The 23,746-nt window shown below is 53.2% G+C and overlaps 1 protein-coding gene and 1 long non-coding RNA gene across 3 annotated transcripts in view; one reads left to right on the plus strand and one right to left on the minus strand.

Annotated features, from left to right (window-relative positions):
• Positions 1-23,746, plus strand: part of SORL1 (sortilin related receptor 1) — a 55,100-nt gene that overhangs the window by 19,456 nt on the left and 11,898 nt on the right. For both annotated transcript variants that reach the window (XM_068916523.1, XM_068916526.1), the window contains exons 8-37: positions 571-740; positions 1,032-1,224; positions 1,501-1,618; positions 2,179-2,252; positions 3,862-3,950; positions 4,114-4,292; positions 5,820-6,006; positions 6,941-7,069; positions 7,288-7,373; positions 8,687-8,859; positions 9,683-9,814; positions 10,364-10,455; positions 11,058-11,304; positions 11,780-11,918; positions 12,612-12,785; positions 12,962-13,075; positions 13,764-13,886; positions 14,185-14,304; positions 15,579-15,704; positions 15,907-16,014; positions 16,502-16,633; positions 16,949-17,080; positions 17,562-17,696; positions 17,974-18,129; positions 18,835-18,984; positions 19,626-19,754; positions 21,480-21,606; positions 22,173-22,342; positions 22,975-23,087; positions 23,478-23,582. In XM_068916523.1, coding sequence (XP_068772624.1) covers positions 571-740; positions 1,032-1,224; positions 1,501-1,618; positions 2,179-2,252; positions 3,862-3,950; positions 4,114-4,292; positions 5,820-6,006; positions 6,941-7,069; positions 7,288-7,373; positions 8,687-8,859; positions 9,683-9,814; positions 10,364-10,455; positions 11,058-11,304; positions 11,780-11,918; positions 12,612-12,785; positions 12,962-13,075; positions 13,764-13,886; positions 14,185-14,304; positions 15,579-15,704; positions 15,907-16,014; positions 16,502-16,633; positions 16,949-17,080; positions 17,562-17,696; positions 17,974-18,129; positions 18,835-18,984; positions 19,626-19,754; positions 21,480-21,606; positions 22,173-22,342; positions 22,975-23,087; positions 23,478-23,582 — 4,122 coding nt within the window. The remainder of the gene's footprint in view (positions 1-570; positions 741-1,031; positions 1,225-1,500; positions 1,619-2,178; positions 2,253-3,861; positions 3,951-4,113; positions 4,293-5,819; positions 6,007-6,940; positions 7,070-7,287; positions 7,374-8,686; positions 8,860-9,682; positions 9,815-10,363; positions 10,456-11,057; positions 11,305-11,779; positions 11,919-12,611; positions 12,786-12,961; positions 13,076-13,763; positions 13,887-14,184; positions 14,305-15,578; positions 15,705-15,906; positions 16,015-16,501; positions 16,634-16,948; positions 17,081-17,561; positions 17,697-17,973; positions 18,130-18,834; positions 18,985-19,625; positions 19,755-21,479; positions 21,607-22,172; positions 22,343-22,974; positions 23,088-23,477; positions 23,583-23,746) is intronic.
• On the minus strand, positions 1,625-5,262 carry LOC138061884 (uncharacterized). The gene is made up of 3 exons (XR_011135872.1): positions 4,794-5,262; positions 4,480-4,655; positions 1,625-1,891 (listed from the first exon to the last, which is right to left on the minus strand). It is a non-coding gene; the product is annotated as an uncharacterized lncRNA (long non-coding RNA).

The raw sequence follows: 23,746 nt of genomic DNA on the forward strand, positions 1-23,746 counted from the left end.
TCCACCAGCATGAGCCAGCCCAAAAACATCTGTCTTTTCCGCAGACAGAGGATGCCCGGTGGGACAGCCAAGGTTTGCAAAGGGTCTGTGATACTCCTCCAGCAAGCCCCTGAACCAGCCGTGCTGCAGCTTCCCAGGCAGGCGGGGACGGAGGAAAGCCCTAGCAATGTGCTCAGCGTTTGCCAGACAAGCAGGGGGTCTGCTTCCCGCTGCGAGACGCCCCAGGCCTGCTCCGGATTCAGCCAGAGAAAGAGCTGGCACCGACAGGGCTGGGCAAGCCAGGCCGCGCGGGGAGGACGCTGCAGCGCTGAGCTGCTTTGCAGGGGCTTCGCCAGGGATGTGGGCTTTGAGGAGAGCTGTGGAGGGCAGAAGGTAGAGATCTCTGGTAGAGAAATGCAAGGGAAAAAGCAGAGGGAAGCTGTATGCTTGCCAAATGGAAAAACTAAAAATAGGTGGAAGGAGGAATTACTTTTAGCTATCTAAGAGGAAACGCTAACTCAACCAATAAACAAGCCCTGTTTGTATACCTACGCATATAAAGCCTGCACATCTGTCGTTTACGTCCCAAAGGAGTATTACATCGCTGATGCCTCCGAGGACCAGGTGTTTGTGTGTGTCAGCCACGATAACAACCGTACCAACCTCTACATCTCGGAAGCAGAAGGCCTGAAGTTCTCCCTGTCTTTAGAAAACATACTCTACTACAGCCCAGGAGGAGCGGGGAGTGACACCTTAGTCAGGTACCTTAGGATGCCCTGACTCGCGACAGGGCCTCCGGGCTGTGTGGCTTGATGGTAGAAGTCATGTTATCATCTCTACTCATTGTACCTGGAGCAACATGTGGGGGGCTTTGAAGTGTCTGAAAGCTGGGCTCGGGATAATTGGCGGGGTAAAAAAGAATATTGGCCAAAATCTCCCCTAGTAGCTGTTGGCTGTGTTTATCAAAGTATCCCCTCGATCCGCAGGCTTTCCCCACTCCAGGAACCGTCGAGGCCTGGAGCTGATGGAACCGCCGGTGCGTGTCCTTGCAGGTATTTCGCCAACGAGCCTTTTGCAGACTTCCACCGGGTCGAAGGCGTGCGGGGTGTCTACATCGCCACCCTGATAAACGGCTCGTTCAGCGAGGAGAACATGCGGTCCGTCATCACCTTTGACAAGGGGGGCACCTGGGAGCTGCTGCAGCCGCCGGCGTACACGCATTACGGCGAAAAGATAGACTGCGAGGTAACGCTGAGCAAAGCCGGCTCGTTGGGGAAAGGGCAGAGGGACTGCCCGAGAAAAGCTCCCTCTAAAAGAGGTGGAAATGGCAATCACAGCGGGGGAGATGAGAGATCAGCCTGAAGCCATCTCAGGTGAAGCTTTAGCCCTGCTAAGACAGCGACAAGGATTTCGCTCCTTGTCCGTCTTTCACAGCAGACACCTAAAGTGTCGGAGCAGGTGGGACAGGGGCCCGGGCAAATGCAGGATGAAGGGTTAACGTCACTGCGTTTGCTTCTCCAGGCTTCTCAGGGCTGCTCTCTGCACCTGGCCCAGCGGCTGAGCCAGCTGCTGAACTTCCAGCTGCGTAGGATGCCCATTCTCTCCAAAGAGTCGGCGCCGGGACTCATCATCGCCACCGGTACTGCTCTCCTCCTCGGGGCCACAGAGGGGCTGCAGGGCCTGTTGTTCGGAGGACTTGAGGACTGTGGCAGCATCTAGTCTGTATAAGTAGCAAAAATAGGGAGTTTATAAAAAAAATCCGATTACAGTGCGTGTTTTGCCATCTCTTTTTCATCTGCAGTCCCAGCACAGTGATTACAGCATGTACGTTTTACTGCACCTTGATGACATTAGCAACCTTCCCAGTTTTCGTCTCTTCCTCTTTTCTGCCGCCATCAAAGTGAGGGGTTTCCTACAAGTAGAGAAATTAATGTCTGTCTCACTATTTTATTGTAGAAAACAATTTATGGAACATTTGCCAAACTGAGAGCACATTTTGTTTATAGCCATATGTTTCTCCCCCAGCTGCTTTTAAAAGTTATAATAGTCTTTAAAGTAGAGAGGAATTGGTTTATAGTATGAAAAATCAGCTCCTTGATCATTGTCATTTTACTCACAGAGAAAAGTAGTTTTTGGCTGGCTTCATTTTAGGTAATCTTTTTGTATACCTCGTGAGGAATGATTTTCTCATTCTCTTAGGCTCCATTGGCAAGAACATGGCAAGGAAAACCAACGTGTACGTCTCGAGCAGCGCTGGAGCAAGGTGGAGAGAGGTAAGGGCTGCCAGTTACCTATTTTTCTCTCTGGGATTTCCCTCCTCAAAGGCAGGCACCCCCAGGCGCAGACTTTCTGCCTGCAGGAGTGTCTGGAAAGCCTCTGGCATCTTCCAGAAAGATGGGATGTTGCTCCCAGTTTATGGATGCTGTTTACTAAGTGGGTGTTCTGGTCTGCGGCAGTGTCTGTGGCCTGCCCGTACATTTTGATGCGAGTGTAATATGGTATTTGGACATCTGTAAGCTATTTAATCCTGTGATTTCAGCGGCCTGCTTTTCCTCCCAGTAAGTGCTGCGCGGTCTGGGTTAACATCTGGGCAGCTGGAGCGGCGGTGGGGACGCGCCACGGGTCCGGCTGCTGCCGGAGCCCAACGTGGTGCGGAGGCTGCCCGGCGCCGCGAGAGCGGGCGCCCCGGCCTCTCCCTCTCCGGGGCTGTTGAGCTGAGATAGAAGTGCCTACAGCCAGGGGAAGGATACCCAGAAAGCTGAGACTTTCGCGCTCAAACCTCCCCGGCTCACAGACAGTTTGCTGTAGAAATGCAGTTAAAATACGCTGAGGAAAAGCGAACCTGCGGTTAGCAATGCCCAGCTCCTGAGTTACTCGGCCTCTTTGTCCGCTGAGCGGAGGTGCGGAACGACCCAACGCCGTGATCTTTCAGCTGTGGAATAGTAATGCAGCTTTCTGCTCTTGGCTTTTGGCAAGCAGCTGCTGAAAGCAGGCTGGAAGGCTTATTGGCCCCCACATCACTGGTACCGTCTCAAAACGCAACAAGAAAAAGCAATATAGGCAGTGGCCTTTGCGAGAACGTCCCCACGTGCCTTAGTGTGTACTACCAGCAGGGCCGAGCACGTTCGTGGCTTCTGTTTTCATCCTGAGCTGCACTGAGCCCCCCAGATAGGAAAGCAGAGGTGATTTTGTGTTGGTGGTCACTAGCTAGAGCTGGAGGTGAGTGTGAAATACAACAGTTTTCTTACTAGGGGTGGACGTGCAAGCTCTCTCCAGGGAGTGGTTTTTGCATGCCATGGCCCTGTTTATCTCTCAGCGTTTAAGAAACCTCACAGACTGAAAAACAAAACTTATCTGAAGTCTTAGGAAGGCAGCAAGTCCCTGATGAGCATTCAGAAAGCTTTGTAGACAAGAACTGCAGACTTGGAGGGGGAGAGATTGAATCTGGTTTCATGTAACGGCACTTTTTCAATTAGTTCTTACACTAGCGTACAACATATGAAGAGGAGAGTCCAGGGTGCAGCTCTGCTCTTAAACACAGCTATATATTTAGCGCAATTGGCCTGACTGCTCTTGACAACAGATGTTGGCCCATAAACACTTGAATCTCTAGTGCCTCCAGATATTTGGCTCGGCCTAAGCGACCTGAAACGTTAGCATGGGTCAGGAAGCATTTCTGACAGAGCGTGCTTTCCAGCAAAGCTTTTCTCTTAATTCAGCATAGCTCTGATGAGTGTGAGCTAAGCTGTAAGTCAAGGTCCTCCTAACGTGCTTGAGTGAGTCAGGGTCTCTGCAGCTAGACTTGGAGGTGTGTGTAATGTTCTGGCACTCCTTATCGTCATGCTCTGGAGTTTTTCCCTTTGCCACTATTTCTTTTCTCAGGCGCTCTCTGGGCCCCACTACTACACTTGGGGCGATCACGGTGGCATCCTGGTGGCAATTGCACAAGGCACCGAGACCGACCAGCTCAAGTAAGTCACCTGGCATGGCGCAGCCCTGCAGCGGGACCTGGGCTTCCTCTGTGGCAGCGTCCGGCCGGTGGCCTCTAGCAAGCCCTTCCCTTGACTTGTGCCTCAAGTCCCAGGCTTCCTCCAGGACTTTGCCTTTGTAACTGTCCCAATCCTCTTTCTCCAGGTATAGCACAAACGAAGGGGAAACCTGGAAAACATTCACTTTCTCAGAGAAGCCGGTGTTTGTGTACGGCCTTCTTACCGAGCCGGGGGAGAAAAGCACCATATTCACCATCTTTGGCTCATACAAAGAGAACGGCCACAGCTGGCTGATACTACAGATCAACACCACCGACGTGCTGGGTAAGGGGATGGGTGACGAGCCCTCGGCTGACACCGGGTTATGCATGTGTTACAGCTGTCCTGCCTCCACCCCTTGGTTTTACACTTTAAACACACACATAGGCATTCACTTAAAACCAGCCCATCCCCACTGCCCCACATGTGGCCACCGAGCATGACTGTGGAGGCAGCTAAGACCTTTACCTACCCTCTCCAGAGGTCTTAGAGCGAGGAGTGAGGTGCTCTGCTGATCTGAGATCTGAGGGAGAGGTTTTCAGAAGCCCAAGGTGATCTAGAGACGCTGGCCATGATCCAAAGCACGTCGTCATCTGAGACTCTTCTTAGGCTCCCACAGGAGAATGTCTCCCATGGGAGATTCAATGCCTAAGCAGGAATCGAGAGCAGAAACGCCTTGGTAGCTCTTACCTCTCGGTCCCACTGCCTCACGGGACACAGGAGCCAAGCCTCAGGCCCTGTCACCAGCCTGCTCCTCTCCCGAGGACGCCTCTGCAGGAGCAGCACCTGCGGGGGGATCTCCTGCTGGGGCTGTGGTTTTCTGCGGTTCTCGCATCGGTCCTGTGCCCCTCGTGGCTCACGTCCGCACGGAGATGGCTTCCGAAGGCAATCGCGTTTTCTGCGCTTTTGCCAACTCCCCCCGCCCCCATCACCGAGGGATTTGTTAAAAAGGAAATGGAACCGAAAAAAGAAAAAAAGCCCTTCTGAAGGCATGTGCCTATGAATGTTTTATAACTGATTTCAGCTTTGATTGCGAGGCAGCATTTTAATCAAAGAGCAGTTAAACTCAGCAGAGGAATTTACTTCACTGAAGTTTTTAAGTGACTCCCCTGACGATTTGTTAGGAACGGCTCTGTTTGGTAACCAGAATGACTCCATTTAAATGAGGCATTACAAATTCAGCGCGGCTGCGGTGGAGCGGTTTGTTGCCGTGTGTCACGGGGAGCCTCTCCTCTTCCTGCTGCTGCACGCTGCCAGGTGACGTGCTGGGCCACCGGCCTGGGTGCCCCGGGCACCCTCCTGCCTCCGCTCCCCTTCCCCTCGAGGGCCCCTTTCCTCCCTTGTCGCCTCCCGGCACCTGGCAGCGCGGGCGGCTTTTCTCCTGGGGTGCAGCCCCGTGTCGGGGCGGACCGTGCGAAGCTGGCGTGCCGGGTGCGTGCCCACAAGGTGTCAAGGGCGTTGACTGCATTGGCCGCTCGGGGATGCTAGGCGGGATGGATAGGGACTGCCCTTTTCTGCCAACAAACTTCCGAAAAGCCAGCTCTTTAGAGAACTGCTGCATGGGGTGTAATGCTGGGTCCGCAGCTTTGCACAGGGGGCTTTTGGACCTCCTCCGAGAGCAAAACTCCCCTGTGCCCTGGAGCTCAGCGTGGTGCTGGGCACGGGGCAGGGCACAGCTCTGCACGGCCCCGCTGGGCACACGTCGGCAGCGGGGACAGAGGGAAATCGGAGCCTCATTCGCTTTTAAATCTTCAGTCATGGTTACCGCAAGAACGGTGCCTTTCATTAACCCAACTTTGCCACTGTTCTTAGGGGTCCCTTGCACGGAAAACGACTACAAACTGTGGTCACCCTCCGATGAGCGAGGCAATGAGTGTTTACTGGGGCATAAAACCGTTTTCAAAAGGAGGACTCCTCATGCGACGTGTTTCAATGGGGAAGATTTTGACAGGCCTGTCATGGTCTCCAACTGCTCTTGTACAAGGGAGGACTTTGAATGGTAAATACCAATTAATTTCTTTTAGTCTGGATTGTAATTCTGAGATAAATATCTGTGACCAATCCCACAAAGCAAACAAACGTCCAATTTACTTAGCTCTTTTTATCACTGCTTGATTTTATAGCAAAGAGGAAACTAAATAGACTGAAAAACATCCTTTCATTAATAATGGGGCATGAGACTTAATTAATGTCTTTAGGGCTGTATGGGAACCTCTGAAAGGTTCTATAGAAGGGCAGAGTATTGTTAATCCATCACCTTCTTTCAAATGATGGAAGACAATTTCCTATCACACGTAGAGATCTTCTGCTAGAAAGCTTAGTGACCCTTTAGCCACAGCAATGCAACTCTTTCTGCTATATCATTTTGTTATAATTTACACTTTAGTGAAGCTGCACAGATGTCAGGATTAGGCAACCTTGCTTTGGCCGTCAAATGCGAAGGGTTGGGATTAGGAAGTAAACTGCTTTTCAGGGACTGGGCTTTCAGTAGACTCACGGCTAGACTGCTTGAGTGCCCAGTACCTGCAATTAAGGATAGGGTTTCAGACTTCCCTGTTAGGTGCCTAGAAACAGACTGAGGAGGAATCTGGCTTGTCATGGCAGATCGGGAATTAGGCTGGTGGGAGCAAATTTCTGCCCTACGGTCAAAGCCCTGGAGTGTCTGTAAAGTCAGATTGACCTAACCTTTTCCATAGCACTTTCCAAAGAACAAAAGCATTGTAACACCCACTTTACAGCTAGGAAAAACTGAGGCACACCCCAGTGAAATAAGACAGCTAGCAGGAGAACTCGGGCTCGAAGCCAGATCTTCAGGGAGTGCTGGCTCCAGTATGGCTTGCTGCCTCATAGAGCCAGAGGAGAGTAAAGAGGCTAGCGTGGCTGCATTTTTCCCTTCTTTCCCTTCCCTCCATACATCATTCTTCTCTTGGCAGTGACTTTGGCTTTAAACTGAGTGAGGACCTGTCATTAGAAGTTTGTGTCCCTGACCCTGAATTTGCCGGAAAGCCGTATGACCCGCCGGCGCCTTGCCCCGTGGGCTCAACTTACAAGAAGACTCGAGGGTATGTGTTATACCTGGGAAGGGAAACCTGATCTTCTAAGCGCTGGGATTTATGCTACTGGTGTTAAAAAACACACAAGTGGCAGTTAGCAGAATACATGTGCGGGCGTACAGAGCAACATTTAATTTGCAATTAAGAACCGGTGGGTTGCAGTAGCTGCGCACGGTGCTATATCAACAGCTTTCTTGGAATAAACTGCCTGGCTGTATATGTTGCAGGTACCGAAAGATCTCTGGGGACACGTGTGCAGGGGGAGACATCGAATCGCGGCTGGAAGGGGAGCTGGTGCCCTGCCCGCTAGCTGGTAAGTGCGTGCAGGATTACCTCGGCCACAAGGCCTTCATTCATAACGACCTTGGCTGGTGATGGAGGGACCATGCCTAAATTCCCAGAGGCTTCCCAGAGAGAATCTACAGAACAGGAGCTAAAATGCCTCAATCGGTGGAACAAAAGACACAAACAAAACCAAAAAACATTATCTCCCGCCCTGTCTAGGGAAAAACCCATCTGCGGATACTGCCCTGAGATGTGCCACCGCGTGCACGGGCGCTGGGGACAAGGCCAGGGCAGGGGCTAGCCGTTGGCGCTTGCCCGCCTGCGCCCTGCAGGGCCCCGGAGGACGCCGGCACCGCCTTCCCCTTCCTTCTCCTCGCTAAACATCCCAGGCACCGAAAGGATTTCATGCCCGTGTGCTGCCAACGTTATTTGCATCCTGCTCGTTAAGGCTTTAATTTAATCTGCCGTCATGAGCAGCGTGATTAGCATGCCACCGCGCCGCAGCTCGAGGGAGAGGGGGAGAAAGGGAAGAGGCTGCTGCGAGCCGGGGCTGACCGGCAGCGCTGGCGCGAGCGGTTTTCACCCTCTGAGCCCTCCTGAGCTGCCGGCAGAGCCGAGTTAGTCACGCTGCCGAGGGCTCTGCTGCCTGAAAAATGAACGTGCAGCCCCTACCAGCCCGGGCTCGGCAGTGCTGCGTTCCCAGAGCGTTCGCTGAGAGTATGCAGAAACGCGCTGGTTGGCACCGCTTCCACGTACAGGATGCGTTTCGTATCGCCGTAGGGATGCATCGTCAGTGTTACTGACGTTAGCTTTACTCCTTAATAGCGTTACCGCAATTGACTTGTAGTGTGCTAACGCCTGGGAGGCTTTGTCCTGGGTGAGGGTCCCGTTATGCCAACTTCTGTGCAAAAACCACCCTGCAGTATTTACTGCAGCAAAGGTATCCCCTGGGACGCACCAATCTTACATCGCTTGCACCTTTTTTATGAGAATTTGGAGGAAGAGGAGATCAGTATTTTGTTTTTAATTGGCAGAATGCAAATGTAAAAAGGAAGCAGGCAAAACGGTTTGGGCCATTTTTGCCTCCTCTTTGAACCCTCTGCAATAAACAATAGGAGTAGTATTTTCCTGTCACATGAGTGAATAAGGAGACCCTATGAGGCTGTTAGTGTTTTCTACTTAACCTAATGCCATTGAGACAAAGGGCCTTTGCCTCAGTTACACTGAGGTGCTGAAACACACAGTCGGGGGCGGAGGGGGAATACTTGTTATTTGTTTTTTAGCCCTCGAGTAACCTAAAAAGCTGGAGGCTTCTGTATAACAAATCCCCTGTTCTCGCAGAGGAGAATGAGTTTATTCTGTACGCTACCCACTACTCCATCCACCGGTACGACCTCTCCTCGGGCGTCAGCGAGGAGCTGCCTCTGGCCGGGCTGCGAGGGGCAGTCGCCCTCGACTTTGACTACGACCACAACTGTTTGTACTGGGCCGATGTCACCCTTGACATTATACAGGTGAGCAAGGCACTGCCTGCACCAGGTAGCTCAGAGGTTTGGGCAGCCCAGGTCCCCCAGCAGAAAGCGCAGCTCGAGTTCAGACTGCATCGTATCATGTCATATCATACAACGTCATGTCATATCATGACCCCTATCATAAAGGGTCATTGTCATATGACTGCGCCTCCTACGCAACCTATCTTAGGAGCGTATCTTGGCCAGGTTTGTCCCCAGATCCTTTCCTAACATACCTGTGCCTCAATGCAGGGATTTTCCATTGACTTTCAGTGGTTCATATATTTCTACAATGCTGTAACGAAGTTTCTAAAAGGCAAGAACAAACATTTATTTTCAACCAGATGGGAGAGCTCCATGGCTTAAGCTCCCAGGCTGGACTACGTACGTGCCCGGGGACCGAGAGCACCCCTCCCTGCCAGGCCCGCTCACGCACCTGGCCTCCTGTAGAGGCAAAGGCGTTCCCTTGACTTTTGTAGTGACAAGACTCAGAAAGTCAGTGCCGAGCACTTTGCAGAGTCTTGCTGTGAATGAGCACCGAGAACAGCACCGTGCGCAAGATTAGCATTTCGCCCCTCTGTTGTTAGCCAAAAATCCCTCCTATTCCTGCCGCTACTCTGGACGCCTGTCACCCGTGTCATTATCTCCTTGCACTGGGCACACAGGTGCAGGGCAATGGAGCTGTTACATAAGTGCTTTGAAATTTGAGCGCTTATTTTAGGTACTTCTCATTCATGATCTCTCTGTTAAGGCTCGTCTTGCACGCCTGAGCGTACTAACCTTGAGGCTGTGAGAGTTTCCCGTTCATTTTATTTTATCTTTTTAGCGTCTTTGTCTCAATGGCAGCTCTGGACAAGAAATAATCATAAGCACTGGGCTGGAAACAGTGGAGGCTCTGGCCTTTGAACCTCTCAGTCAATTGCTTTACTGGGTCAACGCTGGGATTCCAAAAATTGAGGTATGTCTACAACCACCGGTGTTAAAAAGATGCATTTGCACCAGTGTATCCAAGTTGGATGCTGCCCTGAATTCTTATTGCTGGTGTGGCATTGCTGAATACGGACCCTTTATCGGGTCTAAATGCAAACAGGCTGTGGTACTGTTCAGCCCTGCATAGTTAAACTGAGGTCAGTTTGTGAGGCCGAGGTGAGCAGTAGAAACGGGGTAAAAAAGCAAACAGCTCATTAAATAATTTACCTGCAACTAATGATTTAAGCTATTTTAGGTTGGGCGATGTCCTGCGGTGCACGGGGCTAGAAAGGGTTGCGGTAGAGAGCCGCTACTGCCAGTTGCTCGTTTGCTAACGTAGAAATAGCAAATAAACCAGGCCTGTCATCTTTTATCACTTGCCTTAAGATAAATGCTCCTTTGCCCATGTATTTTGGATACCTGTTTTATTAGGGAGCTGTAATTAAATGCCACGGAAATTCATGTAACTCTAAACAGTGCAATTGCTCTCTATATTGCCAGCAGTAAACACTCTCCTCCTCTTTTGTTATTACTCCAGGTTGCCAATCCCGATGGAGACTTGCGACTTACTGTCCTAAATTCCTCGATACTGGAACGACCCAGAGCCCTCGCTCTGGTTCCCAGAGAAGGGTAAGCAAGACATCAGCATGAATAGTTGGGAGATAGTCCGAGACTGGGAGTCAGTTTCGGTTTTAATCAAACTACTGTTCTCCTACCTGTACGTTTCCACTGGTGATAACTTTTCCTGCCAGTAAAACCAGTCTGGTCAGTGGAGGAAGCTGTGTTGATACATGAGGAACTGAGCTGCACTCACATTCAAGAACCGAAGGAGAGTTATGCCTTGCTGGGGCTGCTGCTGTGACACCGGGGACAAACCTGAGCTGCCTTTAGCCCTGTTTGCTCGGCTGGTTTGAGCAGAGCAACCACCTCGACAGCAGCTCCTGCAGCTCGCGCTGCGCTGCCTACATCGCTCCGAGTCCTTACGCAGACCAGTTTAAAGCTAGGCAACCTACAGCTACCTCCACACCGCAGAAACTGCCACCTAAATATGCGCCTCTGCTGCTTGTAGATCTCCCGATCAGGGTGATTTGAACAGCAAAGAGTTCCTTTTCCAAAGACATGCCTTGCAAGAGACGGGGAATTTAAAGTGTTCAGATCTCTGCTTTATAACCTCTTTCCTTTTGATGAGATGTTCTGTTATCATTTCGAGTAAACGCTCTGGCTCTTGTCAGGTTGATGTTCTGGACAGACTGGGGAGACTCCAGGCCTGGCATTTACCGAAGCGACATGGACGGATCATCGGCCAGCTGCATCGTTTCGGAGGGCGTGCGGTGGCCAAACGGCATTTCTGTGGATGACCACTGGATCTACTGGACAGAGGCCTATATGGACAGAATCGAGAGGGTTGACTTCAATGGCCTCCAGAGATCCGTGATCCTGGATAGCCTCCCTCACCCCTACGCTATTGCTGTGTTTAAGGTATTTATGCAGAGTCTCTTTTCAAGTAGATGGCGATCTGCACAGCCCACGTGGTCTTAGGCAGGGGGAGTGTGTAGCACGCTGGCTTTGGTTCCTGGGAGTGAGAGGGTGGTGCTTGCTTTCTTTCTGCTCCTGGCATTTTCAGACAAACTCCAGAAATTAACAGGCAGGTGCAGTTTAAACCGGGCCCAAAATCCAACAGGCTCTCAGCTTTTCCAAGCGGCTGCACTGTGATGTCTTCCCCACATTTTCTGTGACTCAACAGACGTGACTTCTGCTCCCCCTAGCCTGCACCTCCTGTTTCAAGTCTTTCGTATCTTCCTCCCCTTGGCTTTGAGGAGCAGTTGGACTCTCGTTGCCCTGCAGTTCCAGGGTTTTGCATGCAATGGTCTTAGGTCAAATAGCCGCCGGCTAGCACTTCTCAGGTGGCTCCACTTGGGTCTCTTTGCACTAAGGAGCAAAGCTTGTGTTTCAGAATGAAATCTACTGGAATGACTGGTCACAGTTGAGTATTTTTAGAGCATCCAAAAACAGCGGCTCAAGAATGGAGATTTTAGTCGGGCGATTAAACGGGATCATGGATATGAAAATATTTTACAGAGGAAAGACGACAGGTAACAGAGCGTGCATGCAGATGAGCTTTCCTCGGGATATTGTGACAGACTGAGTGCTCGGATGGATGGGTCCCACAGCACAGGGTGCAGAAATCCGTTTAACCTCCCTTTCCACAAGTTCCCAAGCTGCGAGGTCGTCCCATCTCATGTTTCATGAGCTGAATGTACTCACATTCCTGCAGGGCTTTTTAGGCACTCAGATGCCCTGTTAAGGACTGTGATTCATTAGCATCGCTTCCTACTTCTAAGCAGCCACCACAGATATTCCCTGTTGGAGAGAAAGCAGACATCGGGCCCTCTCTGTGCTGTGATGGTACCTCCCAGTTTCGGTCACGGGTTGTGGCCTTTCCATGCAAAAAAAGGCATCACTCTGGGCTGTGCTCAGGTAGCAGCAGCCCTTGCGTGGTGTATCACTCACTGAAGGGATTGGTATCGTTTTTAGATGGGTTTAAGACCATCAAAGGGCTTTAAAAATCATGACTATGCAAGAGACTGGGAAGACCATTAAGGCCCTTGATCTCCATGGGAGCAGAAAGCTCTTTGTTTTTCTAAGCCCGGCCTCAACACTTGGCACTGCTGAGCTGGCTCCTAACCAGGGGCCTGAATGCAGGGAGCGATGCGATAGGTAAAACTGGGCTTCCCGCTGCGTCTCGCGGCCCTCCGTCCTCACTGTGTCCCCTCGCCTCCTGCCAGGGGAGAACGCCTGCATTGCCAAGCCCTGCAGCCTGCTCTGCTTGCCCAAGTCAAACAACGGCAAAAGCTGCAAGTGTCCCGAGGGCGTTTCCAGCACCGTGCTGCCTTCAGGGGAAGTCAGGTGTGACTGTCCTCACGGCTATGTCATGAAGAACAGCACTTGTGTGAAGGAAGGTAAAAGCGTCAACTCTTGTCGCTGCTTTACCTTGGGAGGTGGTGGCTTCTGCCACTTTGAGAGGTCACCGTGACCCTCCCCGCTGCCCTTTGGGCATGGAGAAGTACGACCTCTGGTCCAAGAGGGCAGCAACATGCCTAATGCCGACTTGTTTGTGTTTTCCTCTTTGCACCAGAAAACACCTGTCTGCCGAACCAGTACCGATGCTTCAATGGGAACTGCATAAACAGCATTTGGCAGTGTGACAACGATAACGACTGCGGGGACATGAGCGATGAGAAAAACTGCCGTAAGTGTCCTGGGATGGCATTCGCCCGTCCCGGTTTAGATATCTGCTGTGTTGGCGTTGCACCTGAGCTGCTTGTCTAGACTCCCTGTACAGTCACGGGGAGCACGAGGCGCTCGGAGGGCACGATTCGTCTCGTCCGAAGGGACACGTCCAAAACGGGTTGCATGAATCGCACCCTGCTGGAGCCAGTAGTTCATCCTTGCCCAGCTCAGGTGTACACATCTCAAGCTAGGCGAGACTGAGCCCAGCTTTCATGCGAGGGTGCATGCTTCTCTTTCGCAGTAATTGTCTCCTGAGGCTAATTGAGGGCAGAGCTGATGCTGAGGAAAAGAGTGCATGCAGAAGGTGAAGACGCGGCCCTCCGTCTTCATGAAGGCTCGGGCCTCTCGCTGAGCCTGTTCCCTCCTCTTTGCTTTGCCCTGGCTGGAGGGCGTTTTCCTCGGGCTTGCTAGCGGGTGAGCCTCAGCCCCGTTCCCTAGGCAGGCCATTAACCCCTTCTTGCTCCGCTGTACGAGGCGCGCACGATAACGCTAGCGAAAATAAAGTAATAACGACTCAGGCTGTACGGAGAAAAGCTCTGCCGCGTGCCGTCCCTCCGTCCCGCAGCCGCGCGTGCGCTGCCCCGGGCTGCGGGTTGTGCGACCGCAGCCTTGAACGGCGTCTCTGCCTCTCCTCCCGCCGGCGGCAGCCACGACGGTGTGCGACGCCGAGACCCAGTTCCGCTGCCGGGGCTCGGGCACCTGCATCCCGCTCTCCTACAAGTGCGACCTGGAGGACGACTGCGGCGACAACAGCGACGAGAGCCGCTGCGGTAAGGGCAAGGCCTTGCTCGCTCGCCCCGTCCTCCCCTTTCGGCCAGCTCAGACGCGGTGGGATGGTGAACTGAGGGAAAACCGGAGCCGGTGAGCAGAGCAGGGTGGTGGCTCTTGCTCTTTCGAGGCCAGAGTGGCAGCGCGGGAGCAGCGCTGTCAAGGCCCGTCGGCTTTACGGTGCTGGCTAGGCTGCCGCTTGTGAAACGTCAGCCCCGTCCCCGGCGCTCGGCCCTCCTCCTCCTCCTCCTCCTCCGGCGCGCCCCGGCAGCGCCTGAGCCGGCTGCGCCTTGCTCGCAGAGGCCCACCGGTGCAGAGCCGACGAGTTCAGCTGCAGCTCGGGGATGTGCATTCGCCTTTCCTGGAAGTGTGACGGTGACAACGACTGCAGGGACTGGTCAGATGAAGCCAACTGCACCGGTAAGCTCGGCGGCGGGATCACGCAAAGGGCTGGCTGCTCGTCGGGGAGCGCGGCGGTGCCGCTTCGCTTTTGGCTCGCCGGGCTGGGGCGGCCGCGGGGTCTGCAGCTCCGCCGCAATTAAATGATCTCAGGGAGAGGCGGATGCAGTTCATTGGCGGCTCGAAGCGTTTCGCCGGGGATCCTGCGAGCCCGGCTAGGCAAGAGGGTTTAATTTCTGTTGGCATCACTTATCTCTCATATGAGTATCTCCGGCGAGAATTACTACGGGAAAGGAGCCTACTTCAAAAAGCCTATCGGGTTTGTTAAGCCTAAAGTTGAAGTTATCTAAGAGGATCGCAATTATTTGAGAAACATTTCATCTGACTCCACCAGCTGCATTTATTGCTCTTATCTGAAATAATTACATTTCACACTGAATACCTAATAGAATATTACTGCCACACGATTGTAGTATTTTGAAATATCTGCAAGTGCATGTCACTAGCTAACCTAAAATTCAGTAGCATGCAATTTAATTAAGTTGAACATTGCTTTCTTCTAGATAATGATGGGTGCTCTCCTGGTTTGAGAGTGGTACTCGTTTTTAAAGGGACAACGTACGTCAGGCTTCATCCGAATTAAACCGTAGGCAGATATTTTCCAAACAGGAGCCTAAGGAAGGCCAGGGCCCTAATCCCTTGGAAATCCAGAGAGAATTGTATTTCTCGTTTGCTGTGGCAACCCTGAAAAGCCTTGCCTGCCTTAATCAAGGGCTGTCTTGGAGACTTCAAGGATGAGCAGGCCGTTCCCTCCTTGACCCTTTGGGGCCGGGCAGACACGCGTGCCGGCGCGCGGGCAGCGCTTGCTCCCCGGGGCCGCCCCGAGGGCCGCGGCTTTGCTCCCTCCAGCGAGACGCAGCCATCCTCTCCTTCGCCCACGCGCCGGGAGGACAGAGAGCAAAGGGAAGGAGACTTTAGGAGGACCTAGAGAGCGCCGGAAAAGTTTGCTAGCCTCCGCGAGCAGCCCATGAGGTGCAGCCGGCTGGTAATTATTGTGTCCGCTGTGCCAATTAGCAGATGAGGGACAGCGAGGAAAAGCTCACGGCACGAACCAGGTCAAATGCAAGGCTCCCAGCACCCCGGACTGCTGCTGGCGTCAGCGCCGGGAGGTGCCGCGGGCGGAAATCGCCGCGCCAGCGGTGCGAACGGCCGGTGCCTTCCCGCAGGGCCTGTTTGGCGCGCGCGGGGCGGGCGGCGAGCGCGGGCTCAAGCGCCCTTGCCCGGTCTGCTTTCAGCCGTGTCGCACACCTGCGAGGCCGCCAGCTTCCAGTGCCAGAACGGCCACTGCATCCCGCAGCGGTGGGCCTGCGACGGCGACGCCGACTGCCAGGACGGCTCGGACGAGGACCCCGCCACCTGCGGTAACGCTCGCTCGCGCGCCGCGGGGCCGGGGTGGGAGAGAGCACTACCAGACCCCCGAGACGAAACTCAGGGAGGCGACTGCCACCCCGCCAAAAGTGGACGGACAGCGGGTGGGGAGGTGATTCGGGGTGCGCTGTGCATTTTTATCCCCAATTAAGAGCAGCTCTGTAAAAACCAACACCGCTCAAACCTGAATTTCAGAAAAAAAGTGCAACGGCTTCCAGTGCCCGAACGGTACTTGCATCCCCACCAGCAAACACTGCGACGGCATCAACGACTGCTCCAACGCCTCCGACGAGCAGCACTGCGGTGAGTACCGAGGCCGCGGGGGCCTGGCGGGACCCCGAGGGCCAAACCAAAGCATCAGAGGGACGCCAGAGTACAGTATCTGGACTTGCCGCCTTGCCAAAGCCGCCCTCACCAGGAGGAACAGCGCTGATGAGCTAATGGGAAAGCTTTAGTTAGCATGCATTAGCCCACTGGGAAATCTGCTCCTCTGTGCGTGCTAGTGAAAGGCTAAGTAGGTGGGACAGCGCAGCGAAAGGAGGGTAGATTGGCAGGAGCTATATTCAGGGACGTGGCCAAATCCCGCCTGACGCCTGTGCCAAGCTGCTCATACCAGGATGTGTTAGCGGGCGAGGGCACTACGCATAGATGCAGAGCCCGAACTGTTTGCCATGGCAACTTTCTGCACGGTTATGAAATCGGGCCACTGCGCTCGACTCTGTGCAAATCAGAGAGGGTGGTGGTGGTAGCGCGGCCAAGGAGCTGCCCTTCCCTCCCTTTCTGCACCCAGAACCCCTGTGCACCCGCTACATGGATTTCGTGTGCAAGAACCGGCAGCAGTGTTTGTTCCACTCCATGGTGTGCGACGGCATCGTCCAGTGTCGGGATGGCTCAGATGAAGATGCCAACTATGCCGGATGCTGTAAGTGTGACGGCGTGCTCTTGCCTCGGGCTTAGAGGGCAACCTCACAGCACTTGGCAAAGGGGGGCTTGATAGAGAAGGAAAGCAACGCACAGGGAGGAGAGCGCCTTCCCCGGGGTACCCACAAGCCAACAGGTCTCCTAAGACGTGGCCCTGGACTACAACACTTAGCTTTTAAGTCCGTAGCTGCCTTTTGGTGTGCTCCTTCCTCTCTCTGTCGGGATGAGCTTCCCTCAGGCCCTTAATCTCTTCACTGAACCTCTGCTGAAGAGCAGCTGGCTCCGGGGCGGACGGCTTTCCCGTGTCGCCCTGCAGCCCAGGACCCCGAGTTCCACCGCACCTGCGACCAGTTCAGCTTCCAGTGCCAGAACGGAGTGTGCATCAGCCTGGTGTGGAAGTGCGACGGCATGGACGACTGTGGCGACTACTCCGATGAAGCAAACTGTGGTGAGCGGTGCCTCGAGGACCCTGGTCACCCCAGCTCCAGCTTCCTTTGAATTTGGGGAGCATAGAAAGCACTGGCTTCGTCACATTTTAGATACACATTCATGCATGTATGTATATACCTATACATGGATGTATATAATGTTTCACTTACACGTTGCAGAGTGTTTTACCTAGAGAGCAGGGTCATATTACAGGTAGACTGAAGCAGACGGAAAAATCTGATATGGAAGGCACATACTGTAGTTGACTAAGTCATATGAGAACATATTTACTCCACAGCTTCCCAGCCCGAGGCAGACAGGCAACTTACAGCCAAACTCAATATTTTAGCAACGATCCCTAGGCAGCTTCGGGAGCCGGGCGCAGGCAGATGAAGCAGCTGCGTGCTCATTTCGGGACGGCTGGCTTTGCCTCCCCGTTTCTGCCCTGCCTTGCCCTATCCTGTCTGCGGGGGCTCACGGGACTCTCCTCTCCTTGTCAGAAAACCCGACGGAGGCCCCCAACTGCTCTCGGTACTACCAGTTCCAGTGCGGGAACGGCCACTGCATCCCCAACAGGTGGAAGTGCGACGGGGAGAACGACTGCGGCGACTGGTCCGACGAGAGGGAGTGCGCCGGTACGGGCTGCGTGTGCCGGAGCAAAAACCCCCCTGAGTGGGCTCTGTGAGCCCTTCTCATGCTCCAGGACCTTTATAGGTCTGCCTTGTTGCAAGTGCTCATCAGGAGCTTTGCAGATCCTACGCGCATCAAAGTACCGCGCTCGCGACGTCTTGTCTGCCCGCTCCCCGTGCTCCCCGCTCATCGTGGCTTTCGGGCTGCTGGGAATAGGCTCAGCTTACAGCACGCGCGCAGGAACGGGCCGGGAGAGGTCAGCTCTCACTGCTGTGTTTTTAGGTTCTCCAGTTCTTCCCATTACTACATCGATCCCACCAACGTGTTTGCCTAATCACTTCCGTTGCAACAGCGGGGCCTGCATCATGAACAGCTGGGTCTGCGATGGATATAAGGACTGCACAGATGGCTCCGATGAGGAAGCCTGCCCTACTGCGCGTAAGGTTTTCTCTTCCTTCGCCCCGGTCCCTTTTCTGTAGGATCACATCTGCAAGGGCCGTTGGCCTTTAAGACTCGAATACTTGCCAAATTACACCATTGAATTATGCGGGGGTGTAAAAGCCCACCACCTATTCCCTCCCTGAAGTCACACTTCCTGACGCCAGCAGAGAAATGGGTCCCGTCTTTCCCCGCTGCACGGATTAACGCAGGTGCCGGCGCTGCGGCAGCAGTTCCAGCCGGGCTGTGCAACCCTGCTGCCGCAGCTGCTAGGACCGCGTAGGGCTGCGGAGGCTGGGCTGAGGCCGCCAGCCCGTCCGCCTGGGCGACTTTTCGGCTTGCGCCTGCACTGCGGGTGCAAGCCAGCCCTCCCTGCCTGCTGTCCCTGATGAGGCTGCAGAGCTGCGGGCTGATGCCGCTAACCCCGTCAATCACGACCCCCCGGTGCCAGCATCCCCCCTGCCTGGCTGCCTTAAGAGCTGCGCAACCATTTGCTTTTCCAGCCCCCTGCAGTCAGGAGAGAGAAGGGCTTCGGGATTTAGCCACCCGAAAGCCGAAGGAGCCGTATACCTGTTAGATGGGAAGAGATTGCCATCTAGCGGAGTTGGGACCTGGGGACACATTTGGGTCCCTTCTGGTGGCAGCAGCACTGGCCTGGCTGGGCCCCGTGCCGCTTCTCACCGGGCTCTTGCTTCCTCCCCCCAGGACCTAACGTCACCGCCACCTCCCCGGCGCTCCTGGGCCGCTGCAGCAGGTTCGAGTTCGAGTGCCAGCAGCTGAGGAAGTGCATCCCCAACTGGAAGAGGTGCGACGGCTTGCGGGACTGCCAGGACGGCACTGACGAGAGGAACTGCCGTAAGTGCTGGGGGAAGAGCTTGGGGAAGCTCTTTGCAAGGACAGATGCTCTCAAGAGTCTCATTGCTAGTGGAAGCATTGCAATAAATGCAGCATTACAGTTAAAAAAAAAAAAGGCCCCCAAATAGTGCCCATCCCATTAGACAAGGCTGCTTTTCTCTAATCGGCTGCAACTCAGAAATGTCGTATGCCTCGAGCGTGATGTCTCCTGGTTGGGCCCTGCGGGAAGCAGATGGCAGTGATTTCCTGGATCTCCTCTGTGTCAGGCAACTCAGCGCAGCCGATGAGTCGGTCCAAAAGCATATGCTGACAACTGCGAAAGGGGAGTACCTAATGGAGGCGTAGTTGGGGAATTCAGGATGCCACTGCTTTCTTTGACATCTAGAGGGTTGTGCTGTTGATCTCAGTGGGACACGCTCCAGGTTCTTGCCATAGCGGAGGTGAGCATGCCAGAAGATGGAGCAAAACAGAAATAGCCCTATTAACAACGACCCACTCTGCCTGAGCGCCGTCCCCGAAGCGTGGCCACCCCTGCACCCGGACGTGCCTGCCCTTGAACCGGCCCTTAGCACTGCCAGCAGCACGGTACTCGTAAGGGAGCTTCTGTGCTTTGAATCAGGCAACCTCTCTGCATCTTGCAGCTACTCACAGCACCCTGTCGTGCCCTAATGGTTATAAATGCGAAGACGGAGAGGCCTGCATTATGCTGACGGAGCGGTGTGATGGATATCTAGACTGCTCAGACAGCAGCGATGAAAGAAACTGCACTGGTAAGAAGCAGCCCTGCTCCATTTTTCATCCCTTCCTCCGTGGCAGCACACCGAGGTGCTCTCCTCACCTTTCATTCGCAATGTCCTGGCTGTATCTTCCTCTGTTTAGTTGTCTGAGTTATTTCCTTGTCCATTTATAATCGGTTGGGACAAACTTCCCTGCCAATTTCGACACAGCAAATTTGTTTTTTCAGCCACCACAGACTTAGGAAAAACAACTTTAGGCCAAGCAGGAGCAAAGCTGTCTGCTTTGCACGGCCCCCAGGTGAAGCCATGCTCTGCAGCTATGTCCTTCTCCGCAAGGTGACCCTGGGGCAGTGGCACCTGCCCTCTCCCCGTCCCTGCTCCTCTCGCGCTGGCCTTCGTTAGCCCTACAGGGGTGGCCCGCGCTGCAGAGATAATCACGATCAATGCTGTCTCTCGCCAACCATGAGATTCAGCCATTTTCCTACTGAGCTGCTTGGGGGATTGAGCATCCATCAGGTTTTCGTTCTTTAATTAAATATTGATTGGAAGAGGCTGCCTCCATTCTGGGAAAGGGGGAAGGAGCTGCTGAGATTCACAACCCGGCTGCTGTCCCGAGGGGAAACCATCTCTTTCCCTCAGAAAGTTTGTCTTGCCGGGCCTGTCAGCACTTCCCCCTTCCCTCCCCTGGACCGACAGGCTTACGGGAAGCGGAGCAGCAGCAGGTCACCCCCCCTTTGCTTGGCTTCCTGCCGCACTGGGAATGGAGCAAGGCACCTGATAACTGCCTGGGTCCCTGGGGGCACGTGCAGGCAGGCAGCGAGCGGGAGCACACGCTGGGGAAGAGCTCCGCTAGTAAGAGCAAGCAGGGCTTCTGCGGGGCCGGGTCCCAGCGACAGAGCCAGGGAAGTGCCCCAGCCAGTTAAGCACCAGAACATTTGGATGGGAAGTGCAGAGAGGGGAAGGTGTTGGCAAAGGTGCACATGGGGTCTACGGAGCAGAACGAGAAAGGTGGGATAGATAGCTGACCCCGAGACTCGGAAACGCGTCCCCCAGAAGGAGAAAGGAGGGAACGAGCTAAGAGGAACGGGAAGTACATTTCGACCCTTTCAGGTGAGCATCCCCCAGTCCCCGCTACTATCAAATCTGGATTTCACAGTGCTGTTTTCCCCAGGCCAGCAGACAGGGAAACTAAATGAGTCTCCCAAGATCAGGCAGTGAATCAGCCGCAGAGGTCGTATCAAGAGATCCCTGGACTATTGCCTTAATTATAAGTCTTACCTTTAGTCCTTCCACTGAATGCTCGATTTGATAAGGAAAACTGTACAAAGAAAGGCTCTGGCTGGCTTACAGTGTCAGTGCACATTCATTGCACAAGTAGAAGAGTGACTTTGGCGATCAGGTTGCACTGATACATTTCCAAAATGATGTTAAAGAGTGTTTTATCAGTGGCCATACATTGACTTTCTTTGGGGGCGAGGAGGACGTTCGCATTATGCACCATAAAGCCCACCAAGATACGCTTTGGGGAGAGCTAGAAGCATGAGGGTTACGTTCCTGCCCTGAACAACCCGCTCTTCTCTGTCGATAGCACCTGCCTAAACTCCATGTCTAATCTGGATAGTGCAAATACTCCCTTTAGTGCATATTACTATTTCTACCTCCACATGCTGTCTGTGCTATGGACATAACTCTTGTTTCAGTTCTGGGTAAAGGACTTGTTTTCCTCCAGCCAAATAACTTTCCCTGCTGTCCGCTTAGATGACACAATCGTGTACAAAGTCCAGAACCTGCAGTGGACAGCTGATTTCTCTGGCGATGTCACTTTAACATGGGCCCGGCCAAAAAAAATGTCCTCAACCTCCTGTGTCTACAACGTGTATTACAGGTACGTTGCGTATTACAAGTACATCGCATGACCCGTTGCTATCTCTATCAAATAAAGGACAGGAGAAGCATGAGCACTGATAACAGTATCCATCTATTTACGACAAAGTACCAAACCGAGTCGGGCCTTGACAGACTGGGAACTTTGCAACCCATTTCTGCTTGAAAAATCTTCTAATACTTTGTTACAAAGGAGACCCAAAATAGCTGTGAAAAGCTCTCTTGCTTTGTACAGAGTGTTTACTTTGACTGTAACGCGGGTATATTCAGTTTTCGTTTTCTGCTTGGGTCTTGTCTTTGTGGGACCGCTAACAGTGAGAACAAAGTCAAGAAATTAGAGCACAGCAGTTGTAGAAACCTCAGAGGATGGCGGCTATAAGCATTAAGCTATGTTCAGTTCATGCTTTGAAATGGTTTCTTTTCAAGTTGGTGGTGTGGCTTTACTGAAAAGAAAAGGAAGAAGCAAGTTCTTAAAATATAGTTAGATATTTCATCTTTTAGGACGAGCTGAGCCCCCTCTGTCACTAAACTTCCTCCTGAGCGAAGTGCTTTGACTCTCTTGCGCAGGACGGTGGGTGAAAGCGTTTGGAAGGTCTTGGAAACCCACAGCAACAAAACAAACAGCGTTTTGAAAGTCCTCAAGCCAGACTGTACCTATCAGGTGAAAGTCCAAGTGCAGTGTCTCAGCAGAGTGTACAACACCAATGACTTCATCACCCTCCGGGCACCCGAAGGACGTAAGCAGACCCGCGGGGCTCATTTCACGTGCCTGATTCCTGCTACTTTAGCCTAGAAAGGGACCGCTGAGATAACCCCACTGTAAAGAAAAAGGGGTCTTCCCTGAATCACAGTCCACGCCAGTCTTTTCAGCAGGCCCAGGGAACTGCCCAGGACTGGCTAACAGCGCTGCAGCTTCCTGGCCTAGAGTCAGTCCTGGCATTAAGTCAAGACCCTGCTTGCTTTCTTCCCCTATAATTTTGAGTTTCAGTATCACTAGGAAATTCATTTCTTCTTACAACGCAGTGACGAACCTGTGGGGCTGTTCTGTACCGCGTGCAAGGGACAAGATAATCTAGCTGCACGCCGAAGGTCAGATTAAGGAAAAGATGCAAAATAAAGCGGAGCGCTTAGCAAAATCTTAGCTTCACTAAAAAGGCTTCATTGCCCCTGTGGGGTACGGAAGGGACATGGGGCACAACTGTGGGAAGAAGGCATCTTCCCTCTCCCACGTGCCAGGGCCACGTGGTCAGCCCCGCTCGTTTCCCACCCGTCTGAGAGACCCTGTCCTGCTCTTGCTTTTTCCCCTGTGCTCTGGATGCACCGACCATGGCAGGGGCTGTGTCACTAACACCTTTGTTTCTTTCCCCAGTACCAGATGCTCCCCTTAACCTTCAGCTGTCCTTAAAAAAAGAAGCTGAGGGGGTGGTGACTGGCTGCTGGAGTCCTCCTGTGAACGCCCACGGGCTCATACGGGAATTCATCGTGAGTCCTGCAGCACAGCGGGGGGCCGGGGATGTGGGACAGGAGCCCTGCTCACCCCTCGGAGAAGAACGGGTCCTAAGGGCTCCTAGCAGTGGGGATTCGCCTTTCTGAACAAAAGCGATCTCTGCAGAGGGTGGGGGGGTCCCAGAATAGGGCATTTGTAGAGGACATCTTCTGTGAGTGTTAGGCAAGAGAGGAGAAGAAATGCTGCAGGACTGCAGGCAGTGACACAGTCCTTAAATTCAGGATTTCATTTCTGGCTCCCTTTCCAAGCTTTTATAATTCAATATACTGACATTTTATAATTCAATATACTGACATTTCAATGCCGCTGTGACCCTGTGGCATGGGTGGCTGCAGGGCCTTCATTGCTTGTTTCTGTGCTCCCAGGTGGAATACAGCAGAGGTGGATCCAAGGAGTGGTCGTCCCTGAGAACTACCAGGAACTATACCGAGATCAAGAACCTACAGGTCAACACGTTATACACCGTTAGAGTGAGTATTTTCAAAGCTTTAATTATAGGAGTACTATGGATGCTCTCATTTTTTTCCGCTCGATGGTCTGGGAACTGCACAGTCAACTAACTGTTAGAAAGCATGTTGTTAAAATCTGCCTTTTCTTGTCAACCCACAAAGGGGACTTGGCGTTTGCGCTGGTA

This window comes from Struthio camelus, chromosome 22 (genome assembly GCF_040807025.1).
Source record: "Struthio camelus isolate bStrCam1 chromosome 22, bStrCam1.hap1, whole genome shotgun sequence".
Classification (NCBI taxonomy): domain Eukaryota; kingdom Metazoa; phylum Chordata; class Aves; order Struthioniformes; family Struthionidae; genus Struthio; species Struthio camelus.